General features: G+C 38.2%; 1 protein-coding gene and 1 pseudogene across 6 annotated transcripts in view; one reads left to right on the top strand and one right to left on the bottom strand.

The window, feature by feature from the left end:
- Positions 1-18,123, top strand: part of CCDC171 (coiled-coil domain containing 171) — a 306,243-nt gene that overhangs the window by 22,185 nt on the left and 265,935 nt on the right. For all 6 annotated transcript variants that reach the window (XM_032307226.1, XM_032307225.1, XM_032307227.1 and 3 more), the window contains exons 3-4: positions 5,525-5,660; positions 15,996-16,170. In XM_032307226.1, coding sequence (XP_032163117.1) covers positions 5,525-5,660; positions 15,996-16,170 — 311 coding nt within the window. The remainder of the gene's footprint in view (positions 1-5,524; positions 5,661-15,995; positions 16,171-18,123) is intronic.
- On the bottom strand, positions 2,231-2,327 carry LOC116571244 (annotated as a pseudogene).

Genomic DNA, 18,123 nt, shown 5'->3' with positions numbered 1-18,123 from the left:
GAGGGGGAAGCAGGCTCCCTGCTGAGCAGAGAGCCTGATGGGGGCTCAATCCCAGGACCCTGAGATCATGACCTGAGCCAAAGGCAGAGGCTTAACCCACTGAGCCACCCAGACTCCCTCTAAATCTATTTTTCTGATGCTATTGTGAATGGAATTATTTTTGTAAACTTCATTTTTGAATTATTTGTTGTTAATATGTATAAATACAATTGATTTTTGTATATTGATTTTACATTCTGTGACCTTGCTGAAATTATTGTTTTAGTTCCAGTGTTTTTGTTTCTTAATGAATTTCTTAAGATATTTTTACAGGATCATGTCCTTTGCAATTAAGGACAGTTTTACTTTTGAGTAGCCTGGCTGGCTCAATTGGTAGAACATGGGGTCGTGAGTTTAAGCTCTACATTGGGCATAGAGCTTACTTTAAAAAAAAAAAAAGGATAGTTCTATTTCTTTCCTTCTAATATATATATGCCTGCTCATCTGTCCGTCCTTCCTTTCTTTCTTCCTTCCTCCCTCCCTTGCTTCCTTCCTTCCTCCCTCCCTCCTCCAGTACAGTCTCAAATAGAAGTAGACAGGTTTGTTTTGTTCCCAGTCTTAGGGGAAGTTTTCAGTCTTTCACCAATAAGTATGCCACTTGTAAGTTTTTCATAGAAGCTTTTTACCAGATTAAGTGAATTTCCTTGAATTCCTAGTTTGTTGCATTTTTTAAAAAGTCACAAATCAATGTTGAATTTTATCAAGTGCTTTTTCTGTATCTATTGAGATGATTATGTAATTTTTATTTTTTATTTTAGTAAAATGGTATATTACATCAATTGATTTTTAGAAATTAAGTCAATTTTCTGTTTTTGGGACAAATCCCACTAGGTCATGTTGTGTAATCCTTTTAAGATATTGTTGGATTTGGTTTGCTAATGTTTTGTTGAGGATTTTTTGCATTTCTGTTCGTGAGGGATACTGGACTGTAGTTTTCCTTTCTTGTGCTGACTCACTTTGATCTTATGTAATCTGGGTTAATAGAATGAGCTGGGGAGTGTCTCCACCTCTTCTAAAGTGAGGATTGATATTATTTCTTCTTTAAATGTTTGGTAGAATTTACTAGGGAAGCCATATGGATTTGAGTTTTCTTTGTGTTTAGATTTGTAAAATTATTAATCCAATATCTTTAGCTCTTATAGATCTATTCAGATTTTGTTTCTTTTGGGGTTAATTTTGATAACGTCAGTTTTTCTAGGAATTTGTCCATTTGATCTACATTGTCTAACTTGTCAGCATAAAGTTGTTCATAGTGTTTTATTATAATCCTCTAGGTTGGTAGTGTCATTTCCTCTCTCATTCTTTATTTTTATAATTTGAATCTTTTCTCTCATTTTGACAATCTAGCCAAAGGTTTAGCAAGTTTTTTGATTTTTTTCATATTTGTTTATTCATTTGTAAAGATTTTATTTATTTTTAAGACAGAAAGAGAGAGAGCGCGCGCACAAGCAGAGGGAGTGGGAGAAGGAGAAGCAGGCTCTCTGCTGATCAAGGAGCCTGTGCTCAGATGCCTGATTCCAGAACTCTGGGATCATGACCTGAGCTGAAGACAGATGGTTAATCCACTGAGCCACCCAGGTGCTCAGTGGATCTGAGTGCTTGTCCATCTTTTTAAAGAGCCAACTTTTGGTTTCATTGTTTCTCTGTGTTATTTTATTTTAGTCTTATCTTCAAAAATTATCTTAAAAAATTAAAGTTACATATGTATGTTATTTAAAGAATCTCATGTTCTGAAAGGCTTACTCACTGACATTAGGAAAAATAGCAGTGCTCATTTGCTTGTGACAAATTACCCTCTTGATCTCTAGAAACAATCATTTTCAACTCTGAGACGATTTTTATTTTAAAATATTATTTTAGGGCGCCTGGGTGGCTCAGTGGGTTAAGCCGCTGCCTTCGGCTCAGGTCATGATCTCAGGGTCCTGGGATCGAGTCCCACATCGGGCTCTCTGCTCAACAGGGAGCCTGCTTCCTCCTCTCTCTCTCTTCCTGCCTCTCTGCCTACTTGTGATCTCTGTCTGTCAAATAAATAAATAAAATCTTAAAAAAAAAAAAAAAATATTATTTTAAATTTGATTTAATTTATTTAAAATTTTGTATTTTTTATACAGAGCTATGGTTGACACACAATGATACATCAATTTCAGTACACGATAGTGATTCAACAAGTCTGTGTTACGCTATGCTCACGAAAAGTGGGGCTGCCATCTGTCACTATACTCTGTGCAGGGGCCAAACTCATCTCTGTATAGTTCCAATTTTAGTATATGTGCTGCCAAAGCTAGCACTGTCACCATTCTGAAATGATTTTTAAGATCTAAAGCTCTCAAAATTTTTTTTTATGTTGCTATTTGATTTTTCAGGTTTAGCTGTTATTCTACTAACTGCCCACACTACAAGAGATCATGATTTAGTTTTCATTCATGCTTCCCTCCTTTTTCTGTCCTCTCTATATTTAGTTTTTCATGTTTACATTATTATAATTTCAAAAACTTTCCAGTTGATTTTCTCCATTTAGAAAATTTTTTTTTGTCTTTTTCGTACAGTGTTTTTCTTGGATTTGATCATTGTTTCATTGTTTAGTTTGCTTAATTTCTATGACTTTATCATGAATTCAGCTTCATACTCCAATCAAGTGGCATAAATCTTTCAGTATGTTCAGACAGTTGAAGTATTCTGGGTTTATCTTTATTTTTTTAATTTAATTTAATTTTTTAAAAAGATTTTATTTATTTATTTGACAGAGATCACAAGTAGGCAGAGAGGCAGACAGAGAGAGAGGAAGGGAAGTAGGCTCCCTGTTGAGTAGAGAGCCTGATGTGGGGCTCGACCCCAGGACCCTGGGATCATGACCTGAGCTGAAGGCAGAGGCTTTAACCCACTGAGTCACCCAGGGGCCCCTCTGGGTTTAGCTTTAATTGTAATTCTAGCACAATTAACACACAGTGTTATATTAGTTTCAGATGTACAATACAGTGATTCAGCAATTCTATACGTTACCTGGGGCTCATCAAGATAAGTGTATTCTTAATTCCCTTCACCGCTTTCACTCAGCTCCCTGAAGCCTTCTGTTGTCTTCTGTGTGCATCTTCTTCAAGAAGTCACTCCTGGAGGCTTTGGCCAGTTCAGTAGTCCAGCTGGGACACATTGCCCATTAGGTGCTGTGCTTTCATCTCAGGGTCACACTTTCACCTGCTGTTCCTTTCTTCACTCTCCTAGAAATTCCATTGCTGTTTTTTCTGTCTTGAATCCCCTATATTTGGGATCCTATGTCTTTCTCCTTCTCAGTTTAGGTCCTCTTGAGAAAGTTCATGGGAGGTAATCGTTTTGGTGCCTTGCAGATCTGAAATAGTCTTCCTCATTCCCTTGTAACTTGTTGGGCATAAAATTCTAAATGGAAATTATTTTCCCTTGGTATTTTTTCAGCATCCAGGATTTTTTTTTTTTAACATTTACTTATTTAACTTTTCATTCTTTAGTTTGTATTTTGATTTCCAGGAGTTCTGTTTTCTGTTCTGGGAATATTTCATTTTTTTTCAATCACATTCAGTTTTTGTTTTATGGATATTCGTTCTTCTCTTATTTTTCTGGAGGTCCACCCCCCTTTTTGTGTTCCCTTTTGCCTGCATAATCTTTGAGGGTTCTTCCTCTCTGTCCCCTGATTTGGTCTGTCTTTCTAAACTCTTGCTTCCTAAATTCTGGTGATCCTCAGCTCACTGCTCTCTTATTTAAAACTAGGGGCCTAACAATCTGATTGGAAGCCCAGTGTGTAAGGCTTTGTGTTTATGGCATTCTCTATAGGGTGGTATGGTTAAGGTGTTTGTTGAAGAACCCCTAGCGTTGGGGTGCCTGTGTGGCTCAGTCGGTTAAACCTTTGCCTTTTATTCTCTTGGCTGCCATTATTCTGGCATACAAGATGTTGTAGAAGACCAGCATAATTTTTGACTCCAGTCTCCTATTTTTGATGTGGGGTCTTACCATTTCTATCTGATGTCTCTAATCCACAGACCTTCTGTTTTATCCTCTCCCGGGAATAAACTGTTACTTTGTGCTTGCCAGAGTAAGAGATTGGTACCCAGTTGTGTGGTGTGTAGGGTAAAGGATCCCAGGATCTCATTTCTTTGGCAGACTTTCAACTAATTATCTTGTTTTTGCTCTACTTTTACCCCATTTTCAAAGCTGTTGTCAATTAATTGAGCTTTTGGGTGTAAACCAGGTGGTGGGTATTATGGAGGGCATTTATTGCATGGAGCACTGGGTATGGTACATAAACAATGAATTTTGGCACAATAAAATAAAATAATATGGGTGTAAATCAAGTTGCTTTCCCCATCTTTGGCTTTAAATTCAGTTCTCTTATGTAAATCAATTACCACTTGTCCACCTGATTTCCAACTTCTGATATTTTATAGCTATCACTCATCTTTGCGCTCTTTCTCCTTGTGGATTTTTATCTCTAAATTCTCTTTGCTGATATTTTCATTAAATTTTTAATTTTTGGGAGACAGGGCTTTAGTCTGCCTTTTTTTTTTCCTTTTTAAAGATTTGTTTATGTGTTTTATTTATTTATTTATTAATTAAAAGATTATTTATTTATTTATTTGACAGAGAGAGATCACAAGTAGGCATAGAGGCAGGCAGAGAGAGAGAGAGAGAGGAGGAAGCAGGCTCCCTGCTGAGCAGAGAGCCCGATGCGGGACTCGATCCCAGGACCCTGAGATCATGACCTGAGCCGAAGGCAGCGGCTTAACCCACTGAGCCACCCAGGCGCCCTGTTTATTTGTTTTAGAAAGAGAGGGAGAGCGGGGTAGGGGGCAGAGGGCGAGATATTCCCAAGCAGACTCAGCACGCAGCATGGAGCCCATCCTGGGGCTCCATCTCATGATGCTGAGATCACACCTGAGCCAAAACCAAGAGTCGGAAGTTCAACCTACTATGCTACTGAGGTACCCCTAGTCTGCTCTGTTTAAGCCTAAATCTATGTTCTGTCACTCATGCTTTTTCTTTTTGTAATATATATTTATTACACTTGCAATAAATAAAATATAGTACTTAAAAACCTAAAAAGATCTCAATATTTTCCAAAAGTATGCAGTCTGTGGGGCATCTGGGTGGCTCAGTCAATTAAGCATCTGCCTTAGGCTCAGGTCATGTTCCCAGACTCCTGGGATCAGGACCTGAGTCAGGCTCCCTGCTCAGCCGGAAGCCCATGTCTCCCTCTCCTTCCCGCTTGTGCTCTCTCTCTCTGTCTCTCTTTCACAACTGCACAGCTTGTGATAGAATCATTACTTTAAGTACCATCTTGAAATGGTAGTTTGTTTCTAGCCACACACTATCTAGCTTTTGCAGTCGACATCTTTTACTAGATTGTACATTTCTTTAGGCCCAAGACCATATCATGTTGCTTGTAATTTTGAAAAATAACTTATTAGAAATACCGGAAATCGACTTAGTGAGAATTAAATCTTCTTATCTTATTTTACAGGTTAAAGAATGCCTCATCTGATATAAAACAAATGTTTAAAAATGAAACAGACTTGGACATCACTGCTGAACTCAGAAAGAAGCTCCACCGGGCTAAGAAGGAAAAATTAGAAATAACAACTAAGCACAATGCAGAGGTAAAATTTATTTCTGTCAATGTTGAAAGTAGAATTTGGTTATTTTAGATTCATTTTATATTACAGGCTCCATGTTTAACATTACCATCGCCTTCTTGAGCTTAAAAAAGAAATTATAATAAAACAGTTTTTTTTTTAATATAGTGGAACTGTATGGGAGTGTTAAGTAGAAGTTTAGTGAATTATTATATTTGTATGTTGTCTTAAATTTAATTAATGGGTTAAACTTGACAAAAAAGTAACTGATGAATGCCTTTAGTGATTAAAGGATTTATGAATTAGACATTTTTGAAATTTTAATTTAGGTTCTTTCTGGCTCAATCATGGAACAATCTTAAGTAGATCTGAGTATGGGATTTTTTAAAGATTTATTTATTTTAGAGAGAAAAGGAGAGGGAGAGCGTGCATATGGGTGAGTAGGGGGGGGGCAAAGGGGGGAGGGGTAGAGAGACTTGCCAAGCAGACTCCCTCAGGGAGTCTGATGAGGGGCTTGATCCCAGGACCCTGTGATTATGACCTGAACTGAAATCAAGAGTCAGCCACTTAACCTTCTGAGCCACCCAGGCTCCCCTGAGTATGGAATTTTTAGTCATAGTGGAATTCATAAAATTATCCTAGTTTCCTTAGTTTTATTTTATCATTATATCTTTTATTACTATGTATGTATATGTATAAATATATCTATTTCCTGGTATGTGTATATATTCCAGGGGTAGTCGTTCTTTTTTTCTTTGAGATAATTTGTGAATTATATGTTTTTTTTTAAGATTTTATTTATTTATTTAACAGACAGAGATCACAAGTAAGCAGAGAGGCAAACAGGGAGAGAGGGGGAAGCAGACTCCCTGCTGAGCAGAGATCCCGATGCAGGGCTTGATCCCAGGACCCTGAGACCATGACCTGAGCCAAAGGCAGAGGCTTAACCCACTGAGCCACCCAGGCGCCCCCATGAATTATATGTTTATATCACTTCTGTCAGTTGTGTGTTTTCTCTTTTTCCTCTTTTTAAATCTAACTCTTTAAGTTCAGCTTAGGCAGCCTGGTTGTGGTGGGAAGAATATCAAGTTACACAAATCTGGACTCATTCTTGGCTCTTCCATAATTACAAGATAATGTGACCTGGGGCTAGTTGTTTATCCTGTACCTCATTGTTTTCCCACTGTGAAATGCTTGTCCCAAAGGGTTTGTTGTGATAATTAAGGGAAATAAAATTTATAAAGTGCCTGTGTTCTATAATAGTGGCCATAATTTATTGACATTTAAAAGTATAAACAGTGTTGTTTCCTTCCTTTTTTTGCTGAATTCTGATGCTGTCCTGTCAGGAAAACTTTTAAAGTCCCCCTAGGTGCAGCAAATGACTCCTTCGCTCTGCTATAATGTGGTGCTGTTACAGGTGCTTTAGAGCCAAAACATTTTTTTCATGCTTCCCTGCTCTTATTAGCCTCTAAGCGTCCTGAGAGCTGAAAGCACTGATCATGCTTTGTCCCTGTCTCTCTCACAGTTCTTCTTGGCACACAGTAGGTCCTCAGTGGCAGTGCATGGAATAAAAAAATGACTTTTTTCAGAGTCTAAGGAACAGGAGCTTCTGATTAAAATAGACAGCAGTGAATATGTGACTGTTTTATTTGTTCTTTTAGTGGCAGTTGAAGTAATTTTAAAGGGTAATTGTAGTAATTGCTTTAATTGACATTATAATATTACATAGTGAATAGAAAGTAATGTTGTTAAATGTATGTTAATTGTTTATAATCTCTAAAACTTATTTTTTAAAACCAAATATGCATTTTAGTTGGGAATAATTGTATTGTAATAATCATTTATTTATATTCTTTCACATATATTTGCAGGTGTCATCAGAGTTCTTAGACCATACTCTTCTCTCTTGTTTGATCAAAATGTTTTGAAATATGTGTTCACATTAAAGAGATAGGACATTATTTTAGGGGAGAATGATAATTTTCTTGGGGCGTTTGAGTGGCTCAGTTGTTAAGCATCTGCCTTCAGCTCAGGTCATGATCTCAAGATCCTGGGATTGAGCCCTGCATTGGGCTCCCGCCTCGGCGGAGAGCCTGCTTCCCCCCGTTGCTCCCCCCTGCTTCTCTGCTTTTTTTCTTTCTCTTTCTCTCTCTCTCTCTGTGTGTGTCTCTCTCTTTGTCAAATAAATAAATAAAATCTTAAAAAAAAAAAGGAATGATAGTTTTCTTGCAATAGGCCGTTATCAGCTCAACTCCAGTTTCATGTTACTGTTCATTCTTATTGTTTCAGTTATTTGTTTTGATGATTTGTATTATGTACTAATTTTTTAGTATTATGTACTAATTTTTTAGTCATATAATCTGTAAATGTATCCATTATAAAGCAGGGAAGAGAAGAATGAAGTTTTCTAAAAACTAAGGCCATGTATTTGCTTTATTAAATACTTCTAATGCTTAAACACATCCTACTGGTGATTGGCATAAAATATCTTTAAAGTCTGGGGTCCCTGGCTGTCTCAGTCAGTAGAGCATGTGACTCTTGATTGCTGAGTTGTGAGTTCGAGGCCCATGTCGGGTGTAGAAATTTCTTAAAAATAAAATCTTAAAAAAAAAAAAGATCTTTATCCATTGGTGGATGAATAGATACAGAAAATATAGTGTGTATGTATAAAGACACACAGACATTCAACGGACTATTATTCAGCATAATAATAATGAAATGAAATCTTGCCATCTGTGACAACACGGATGGGCTTTGAGGGCATTAGGCCAAGCGAAATAAGTCAGACAGAGAAAGACAAATGCAGTATGATCTCATATGTGGAATCTAAAAACAAAAACCAAAAAACCAAGCTCATAGATATACAGAACAAATTGGTGGTTGTCAGAGTTTGGGGTTAGGGGATGGGCAAAATGGGTGAAGGGGGTCAAAAGGTATAAACTAACAATTATAAAATAAACAAGTCATGGGATTGTAATATACAGAATGGTGATTAGAGTTAATAGTATTGTGTATTTGAAAGTTATTAAGAGAGTAGATCTTAAAAGTTCTCATCACAAGAAAAAATTTATAATTATGTATGGTGACAGATGTTCGCTAGACTTGTTGTGTTGATCATTTTGCTATATATACAAAATATGAAATCGTGATGGGCACCAGAAACTAATATGTCAGTTATATCTCAATGAAAAATAAAATAAAATAAATATCCTTAAATCTCTAGGAATATTATTGTTACGGGTTCTTGGATAAATTATTTAATTTTTCTGAGCCTCAGTTTTCTTTGATAGGTTTAAAAATAGCGGATTACTTTTGAGATTAATTAGTAGGCAGAGGATATGGAGAGAGGAGTTGCTTGTAAGGCTCACTGCTTCTAGGTGAGATGAAGTTGCACTGATGCGGATGATTGGGATGTGACAGTGCCACTGGATCTTCAGTGTTACCGCTTTTGTTAGAATCATCAGAACACGGTAATAGAGATGTGTGAAAAAGAGATGTGTGAAATAGGACATGATAGTAGAGATGTCTATTTCGGGACATGTGTGAAATTGGACAGAGCTGCTTTATTCAGATATCTCCATGGCCCAGACAGTGATGATAGAGCAGGGAGATCTCCTAGGGAAATGAGGATGGAAGAGGATAAAGAAGAGCCGTATAACTTTCTTTAGTCAAAGGGTACTGGAGACCTAGGACCAAGCAGAAGACATTATTTGACTGATCTACCCAGTCCTTTTAAGAGTAAGGGTTCTTAAGATGGAATCCTTAGAAACGGAGACACCAAGGAATCCATATACTTAGATGTAGAAAAATTACAGTTTATGTTTACTAACCTCTAAGTCATTAATCATTTCTTTCAGTTATGAAAGCCTTAACCTAGTTGGCCCTCCTTTAATAAGCCATTCTAGTATTAGTAGTACTCTCTTTTTTTTTAATTAAAAAAAATTTTTTTAAATTAACATATATTGCATTATTAGCCCCAGGGGTACAGGTCTGTGAATTGTCAGGTTTACACACTTCACAGCACTCACCATAGCACATACCTTCCCCAATGTCCATAACCCAACCACCTTCTCCCTCTCCCCACAGCAACCCTGTTTGTTTTGTGAGATTAAGAGTCTCTTATAGTTTGTCTCCCTCCCGATCCCATCCTGTTTCCTTTATTCCTTTTCTACCCCAAACCCCCACATTGCCTCTCAACTTCCTCATATCAGGGAGATCACATGATAACTGTCTTTCTCTGATGGACTTTTTTCTGCTCAGCATAATACCCTCTAGTTCCATCCACATCGTTGCAAATGGCAAGATTTCATTTCTTTCGATGGCTGCATAGTATTCCATTGTATATATACACCACATCTTCTTTATCCATTCATCTGTTGATGGACATCTAGGTTCGTTCCATAGTTTGGCTATTGTGGACATTGCTACTACAAACATTCAGGTGCTCGTGCCCCTTCAGATTACTACATTTGTATCTTCAGGGTAAATACCCAGTAGTGTGATTGCTGGGTTGTAGGGTAAGCTCTATTTTCAACTTTCTGAGGAACCTCCATGCTGTATTCCAGAGTGGTTGCACCAGCTTACATTCCCACCAACAGTGTAGGAGGATCCCCCTTTCTCTGCATCCTCACCAGCATCTGTCATTTCCTGACTTGTTAATTTGAGCCATTCTGACTGGTGTGAGGTGGTATCACACAGTGGTTTTGATTTGTATTTTCTTGATGCTGAGTGATGTGGAGCACTTTTTCATGTGTCTGTTGGACATCTGAATGTCTTCTTTGCAAAAATGTCTGTTCATGTCCTCTGCCCATTTCTTGATTGGATTATTTATTCTTTGGCTGGTGAGTTTGATAAGTTCTTTATAGATTTTGGATACTAGACCTTTATCTGATAAGTCATTTACAGATATCTTCTCCCATTCTGTCCGTTGTCTTTTGGTTTTGTTAACTGTTTCCTTTGCTGTGTGCAAAGCTTTTGATCTTGATGAAGTCCCAGTAGTTCGTTTTTGCCCTTGCTTCCCTTGCCTTTGGTGATGTTTCTAGGAAGAAGTTGCTGTGGCTGAGGTTGAAGAGGTTGCTGCCTGTGTTTTCTCCTCAAGGATTTTGATGGATTCTTGTCTTACATTGAGGTATTTCATCCATTTTGAGTCTATTTTTGTATGTGGTGTAAGGAAATGGTCCAGTTTCATTTTTCTGCATGTGGCTGTCCAATTTTCCCAACACCATTTGTTGAAGAGACTGTCTTTTTTCCATTGGACATTCTTTCCTGCTTTGTCGAAGATTAGTTGACCATAGAGTTGAGGGTCTATTTCTGGGCTTTGTATTCTGTTCCATTGATCTATGTGTTTGTTTTTGTGCCAGTACCATACTGTCTTGATGATGACAGCTTTGTAATAGAATTGGCAGCATATTTGACCTTGTATTCACTAGAAATCACAGATACACAATTCCGTTATTGCAGGTTTCAAAATATTGTTTTTACCTGTCACGACCTTGAAATTACACTGCTTGTGAGACTGTATGTAGAGCTTGTTATTCAGTGGGTTATTAAAGAAGTACATTATGGCATCACAGATTTGCTTTTGTCTGATCTATTTGTTTTTATACTTTGATTTTTTAAATTGTTTATGCATTTAATCACATTATTCTGAGAAGGCTTTGTGAGATTGTAAGGAGGATCATGCCATAAAATTGTGAAAAACCTTTCTACGAAAGGCTGAGGTATGTTGTAGGGGACATGAAGAGTGCCACAGAGAGGAGCTTTGAAGATAGCTGGTTGAACATAAAGATGTTAAAGAAGGCAGTCCTGTTTTCAAGGAGGGAAATCCCATTTTGCTGCTGCTGCTGCTGCTGTAATGAATGCATAAGTAAGAAAGCAACCACAAGAACAGAGGATAGGTTCCTAACAGCTGTGTGGGTAGCTCAAGAAATCAGATATGGTCCAATCAGGCAAGAAGAGGGACCTTAATAGAGGGAATTGGTTGTAAAAGTATTGGAAGATGAATAGAGAATGGTGAGGTCACCCAGAGATTAGAGAATCCAAATAGAGAATGGTGAAGTCACCCGGAGATTAGTAACAGCAGGAAGCCACCACTGCGTATAGGCCAGTGGGCCAATGGGAAGAGAAGATGTGACCAGAGTCCTGAAGTTGGGGCTGTTTGGGGGAGGTAGAGCCATGGTAAGGGCTGTTCAGTGTTGGGATGCTGGGGGGCGGGGGGTTGGACCTTAAAGGAGATGCAGTTCCTGCCAGAGACACCACTAGAAGTCGAGCCATTGGGCAGTGGAGCATGGGAATTGTATAACAGAGTAGAGCAGATTAAGTGTGTTGGGGAAATGGAACAGAGATCAAATAGGAAAATGATTGTATGTCCACACTTTTTATCACCCCTGCGCTCCTATATAACTCCCACACAGTAATATCTTTTTTCTGAGTAATGTAGCAGGTTGCAATTCAATTATCCTCTATACAAAGATGCTCCCATCCTTGCCAAAACGGGGCACAAAGCCTTATTTGTTGTTGCATCCATCTCACTGATGATACATATCCTCACTATCGGGTCTTTATAATTTGGTACCTCATGAATTTAATTGAAAAGTTGCTATTTCCAATATTTTTCATATGAGGCCAGAGGGGAGGAGCCAAAAAAGTCAGTAATATATGCATATAACAGAGATGCAAAAAGCAGCTGCTGTTCTTATTCTTAGTGATGGTCCAAGTGAAGGTTACAATGATAGAAATGTTAAGACTTCATATTTTGGAGGCTCGAGTTAATTGCCAACACTTGGACTTCATCACTCTGGAATTCCATTATTTTGATTGAAATTGGGGAGTCATCCATCCTAGAAAACTGTTAGAATGGATTATTAAATCCAAACCAATCCCATGTATGTTCTGCAGGTTACTGCTAAGACAAGATTAGCAAGATCTTGCATTTCTTTTGCTACATAAGCTATTTTCTCCTGGGCCAGGATATGCATGTCTCCTCCTATGGCATACTGAGATCTGAATTTATCTATGGTGACAAAGAGTGGTGGACGTGTGCTTGCAAATTCTTTGGCAATGCAGCTGTTTCAGGTGTGCTCATTAGTAAGTCTTTAAGCAAGGGAAGGCTAATTATCTCAGACAGGGAGGCGAAACTGCTTTTGTTGGTAAGGGATGTTTAGAGGGGATTTGGAAATTTATAATTTTCAGGTTTTTCTAATTCCAAAAGCCCTCATCCCATCTTCTATCTTCCTACTTAGTGCCCAACGGATACATACTATTTTTTTTAAAAGATTTTATTTTTTTATTTGACAGACAGATCACAAGTAGGCAGAGAGGCAGGCAGAGAGAGAGGGGGAAGCAGACTCCCTGCTGAGCAGAGAACCCAACTCGGGGCTCCATCCCAGGACCCTGAGATCATGACCCGAGCCGAAGGCAGAGGCTTAACCCACTGAGCCACCCAGGCGCCCCTGATACGTACTATCTTAACATTAGAAACTTAGTGAGACTCTTCATTCAACTTGTAATGTAATTCTGCAGTCCCCATAATTAGATTTTCTGTGTGGTCTTTAAAGCCTTGTCAGCCACAGAGCTATAAGAAATAAGAGATTCTTTTAAAGTCAGCATGGAAGCTCTGGCTTTCTGACTGTTTTGAACTGAGATTCTAAAGCTCTAAGATTATCATTTTGTTTTTAAGATTTTATTATTTATTTGAGAGAGAGGGCAGGGTGAGGAACAAAGGGAAAAGCAGACTCACCGCTAAGCAGGGAGCTTGATGTGGGGCTCAATCCTGGGATGTCCTGGTATCGTGACTTGAGCCAAAGGCAGGTGCTTACCTGACTGAGCCACCCATTGTTTTGTTTTTGTAAGTTCTCTAACATAGTCACATTTGGCCTTCCTACCCTATGGGTCTTGAAATAAACAATGCTGCCCTAATGGTTAAGCGCAGTTGCTGCTTCATCTCCCCATGGCTTGTCCTCAACTGGCATTTTATTCTAAACTGTACATGATAATATAAATAGTTGTGATCCCACTGTATGCCATGGGTCATTGCAGAATTATCACATTTCTACCTGCGAAGAGGCCTTCATTGATTAACAGGAGGGACTGTCCAGGAGAATGCGAAGCAACAGGGAAGACAGGGACGTTGCTGAAGGTAGATATTGGAGCAGCAGAACTACCCTGGGTTCACTGCTTCTGCCCTTCTTTTTTTTTTTTTTTTTAAATTTTTATTTTATTTTATTTTTTTAAAGATTTTATTTATTTATTTGACAGAGAGAAATCACAAGTAGATGGAGAGGCAGGCAGAGAGAGAGAGGGAAGCAGGCTCCCTGCTGAGCAGAGAGCCCGATGCAGGACTCAATCCCAGGACCCTGAGATCATGACCTGAGCCACCCAGGCGCCCCTGCTTTTGCCCTTCTAAGTATACCACAAGTGCCTCCTGTTGGCCAGACCTGAGAGGCCATTTGTCAAGGGAACCTGGGAAATGTAGTTCCTACAATACAGAGCATCGCTGTAGGAGAATAGGGAGGGGGTCTAGGGGCAAACAGGTGAATGCCTGGCACAACTGGGAATGTTCAAATGTTAAACAATGTTAGTCTTATGATGCGGGGAGATAGTGGGCAGGGAGGGATAGAATGATTCTGAAACGAAGTGAGTTATCTTGAGTATATAATTAAGATTCTATGATTTTTTTCTTTACTATTAAAAGATATTTGTAAATTCTTATTTTGTAAGCATAAGTATTTAGAAGACTTTGCTAATATTTTTTAAAATAAAAATTACTACTTTTTATTCTTTATGTGTAAAGAGTGTAACTCTGCTACACTCCATATGTTAACAGCTACTTATGGTAATTTCTGATGTTGCTCTTTTGAAATTCTTTTTTTTTTTTTTTTTTTTTAAAGATTTTATTTATTTATTTGAGAGAGAGACAGTGAGAGAGAGCATGAGCAAGGAGAAGGTCAGAGAGCAAAGCAGACTCCCCATGGAGCTGGGAGCCTGATGCGGGACTCGATCCCGGGACTCCGGGATCATGACCTGAGCCGAAGGCAGTCGTCCAACCAACTGAGCCACCCAGGCGTCCCTGAAATTCTTTTTTCTTATCTGATAATGGGACCATCTTTTTCTAGTCTGGTATAGTAGCTCAGTGCTTTCCTGGATGATGCCTTTCTAGCATTTTCTCTCACCCACCATCTCTTTCTTGACTACCAGCAATAAATGAGTTTGCTCTTCTTTGAACTATTGTAACATTTTCACCTCTTTTATAAAACATCCTTTGTGCCTTTCTACAGCATTTCATTACTTGAGGTCAGGGGCTCTGTAATGTTTGTTTTTATATCTTTCACTGTACTTGATACATAGGAGTGTTTAACATTATTTAATGAATTGTTGATTAGATCATAGAATTTTGGAGTGGGAATGGACTTTATAAAATCATTTAGTTCTGACTTTGACTTACCTTCTGTCCCACTACTCATGGAAGGTTGTTAGATAAATTAGACCTAGTTATTAAGTATCTAGTTGTCTCAATATTAGATAAATTAGATATTAGTTCATTAAAATCCCTGCAAAATTGTCACTTTTATTAGTTCATGCTCTGTCAGTAATGTCATAATCAAGAGAAATAATGTAGACAGTACTTACCAACTATGCTTTCATGCAGTTTGCTTCTTGACTTCATTTAAGGAATAGGAAGCAGAGAGGGAAGAATGAATTTTAAAGTACTTACTGTGTATCATTTTTCACTTCTTAGGCATGATTATTTCTGATTAAAACTTGCAATTTTTTAATAAATTAAAAAAAATTTTATGTATTTATTTGACAGAGAGACAGTGAGAGCAGGAACACAAGCAGAGGGAGTGGGAGAGGGAGCAGAAGGCTTCTCGCTGAGCAGTGAGCCCAATGTGGGGCTTGATCCCAGGTCCCTGGAATCATGACCTGAGCCAAAGGCAGACACTTAATGACTGAGCCACCTAGGCACCCCTAAAACTTGCGATTTTAAAGGGACGCCTGGCAGGCTCAGTCGGTAGAGCATGTGACTCTTAATCTTGGGATCTTGAATTCAAGCCCCACACTGAGCCTACTTAAAAAGAAAAAAACAACTTGTAGTTTCTCCTTATTTTTATAGGCTCGTGAAAGCATTTTTTTGTTTTTTTTTCTCTAGTGGATTCTCTAAAATTAGAAAACTGAGTGTCATTTGGTAAAGCTATAGTCCTTCTTTTCCAGTCTTCTAGAAAATTATAAATTCATGAATTCTTGTCTTATCAATATTAGAGAAACATATTTCTCTAAGACATTTAAATGTTTGGGTGCACGATCTCATTATCTTGGTGCCATATTTTAATATTGGTTCATGATCTCGGAATCTTTTTTTAGCTGGCAAGCTATGAAAGCCAGATTGCCAAGCTGCGATCCGAGGTGGAAAAAGGAGAGGCATTGCGACAAAGTCTGGAATATGACCTGGCTGTTGCTAGAAAGGAAGCTGGTCTTGGGAGACGGGCTGCTGAAGAAAAGCTAGCTGAAGCACATAGGATCCAAGAAAAACTCTGTGGTAAGACTACTCTATTTCTTCCCGTGTTTAGGGTTTTAACTTTATTGCATAGCAGTAACGTTGCTCACTGTTGTGTGTGTTCACCACATAGGGGCAGAGGTGGGCCTTTGATGGACAGACCTCACCAGGTGTGTGTAAAGTCTTCTGGCGCTCCTGTGAGCATTCACCTTCTTCACATTCGTTTTTGTATGTTGTGCATGTATGGGAAAAAGGAGTTCAAAATTCTCTTAATCATTTTGTAGAGTAGTCGTTCTCCGAATAATCAGTCAGCAGAATCACATGAGATTTAAAACAAAACAAAACAAAACAAAACCATTCACAGGCCCCCTGTCACATGTTTTCTGAATTAGAATTTCTAGCTTGAGACAGTCTATATGTTCAAGAAGGACTGCAGGTATTTTGTTGATTGGCTAGGTTTGGGAACCACGGGGTAAAAGAGTGGTGCCTAGCAAAGTGGAATCCTCAAAAGCTCTCTGTTATGTAGCATATGAGCACTTAAAAATCTTTTTATTTGAATATAATGTATGTGGGTACCTGGGTGGCTCAGTTGATTAAGCGTCTGCCTTCCGCTTAGGTCATGATCCTGTGGTCCTGAGATCAAGTCCTAGGTCAGGCTCCCTGCTCGGCGGGGAGCCTGTTTCTCCCCCTGGCTGCCACTCCTTCTACTTGCTCTCTCTTTCTCTGTCAAATAAATGAATAAAATCTTAAAAAAGTAGAATATATGTAACGAAATGTGCCTAATATAAGTGTATAACTCATGAGAAGCACCCAGATCATGGAATGGAACATTTCCGGAAGTCTTTCCACACGGATAACTACTATTCTGATTTTTAATAGTGTGGATAAATTGTGTCTCTTTTTTGTACTTCATATTAAACAGAATCATATAATATGTACTCTTTTATGTCTGGCTTCTTTCCTTCGACATTGTATGTGTGAGTTCATCTATATCGTTGTATGAACTTTGTACTGATACTTAGTATTACACTGAATGACGTATCACATAAATTTATCAATTTCTGTTAATGGGCACTTGGGTAATATCCAGTTCTTGGTTATTAAGAATAATGTTGCTATGAACATTCCTTTTTTTAAAGTTTTTACTTCTAAGTAATCTCTATACCCAATGTAGAGCTCAAATTCACAACCCTGAGATCAAGAATTACATGCTTCACTGACAAGCCAGCCAGGCGCCCCGATGCTGCTGTGAACATTCCTGTATGCAGCAGGTTTTAATAAGAGAATATCAAACATGAATTCAGAAGATTTAGATTTAGATCCTGGTTTTACCACTTACCCTAGGCTGTTTTAAGGATGAAGTGAAAAAAATGAAAGTTCTTTGTGGTTACATGGGACTAAATGAATGTTAACTTGCAATTATTGTAAGGTTCTGGGCCCGAGCTGTGGCCAGCTGTCTTGGGTTATTTCCACTGGTCAAAAGTATTTCTGATTACCTCTGGCATTTAATAACCACAACACTACCTGGAACTTATAAAAATTGAAAGGCACTAAATATACAAGTTAATGACTTTGATTTAATTATGAGGAGGTTGAAGTCCAGGGAAGATGGGAAGTTATTTCCCAAAGTCAAATGATTTCAACAGATATTTTATAGAGGAAGAGAGAATAGCCATTAATGAGCTGAAAAATACTTAATCTCACTTGTCTTCAGAGAAACGTAAATTAAAGCCACAGTGACTGTTTATTACATATGCATTAGGTGGTGCTAATTGGGAAGACTGTCAATACCAAATGTTGGTAAGGATGTAGAGCAACTAGAACTCTTCTACTTTGTAAGTGGGAGAGTAAATGGTTTAACTACTTTAGAAAAAAACCTGGTAATTTCTTTTAAATAAACAGTTGGGAGACAACTTGTTAGATAGTCAAAATTTTTGTGAACTGGAAGCATCAGATACCTCTGGAATTAGGAATTGGAATAGCAGTAGTAGGTAA

This window comes from Mustela erminea, chromosome 12 (assembly GCF_009829155.1).
Source record: "Mustela erminea isolate mMusErm1 chromosome 12, mMusErm1.Pri, whole genome shotgun sequence".
Taxonomy (NCBI): domain Eukaryota; kingdom Metazoa; phylum Chordata; class Mammalia; order Carnivora; family Mustelidae; genus Mustela; species Mustela erminea.
The sequence above is the reverse complement of the archived record's forward strand: the minus strand, read 5'-3'. Positions and strand labels throughout refer to the sequence as shown.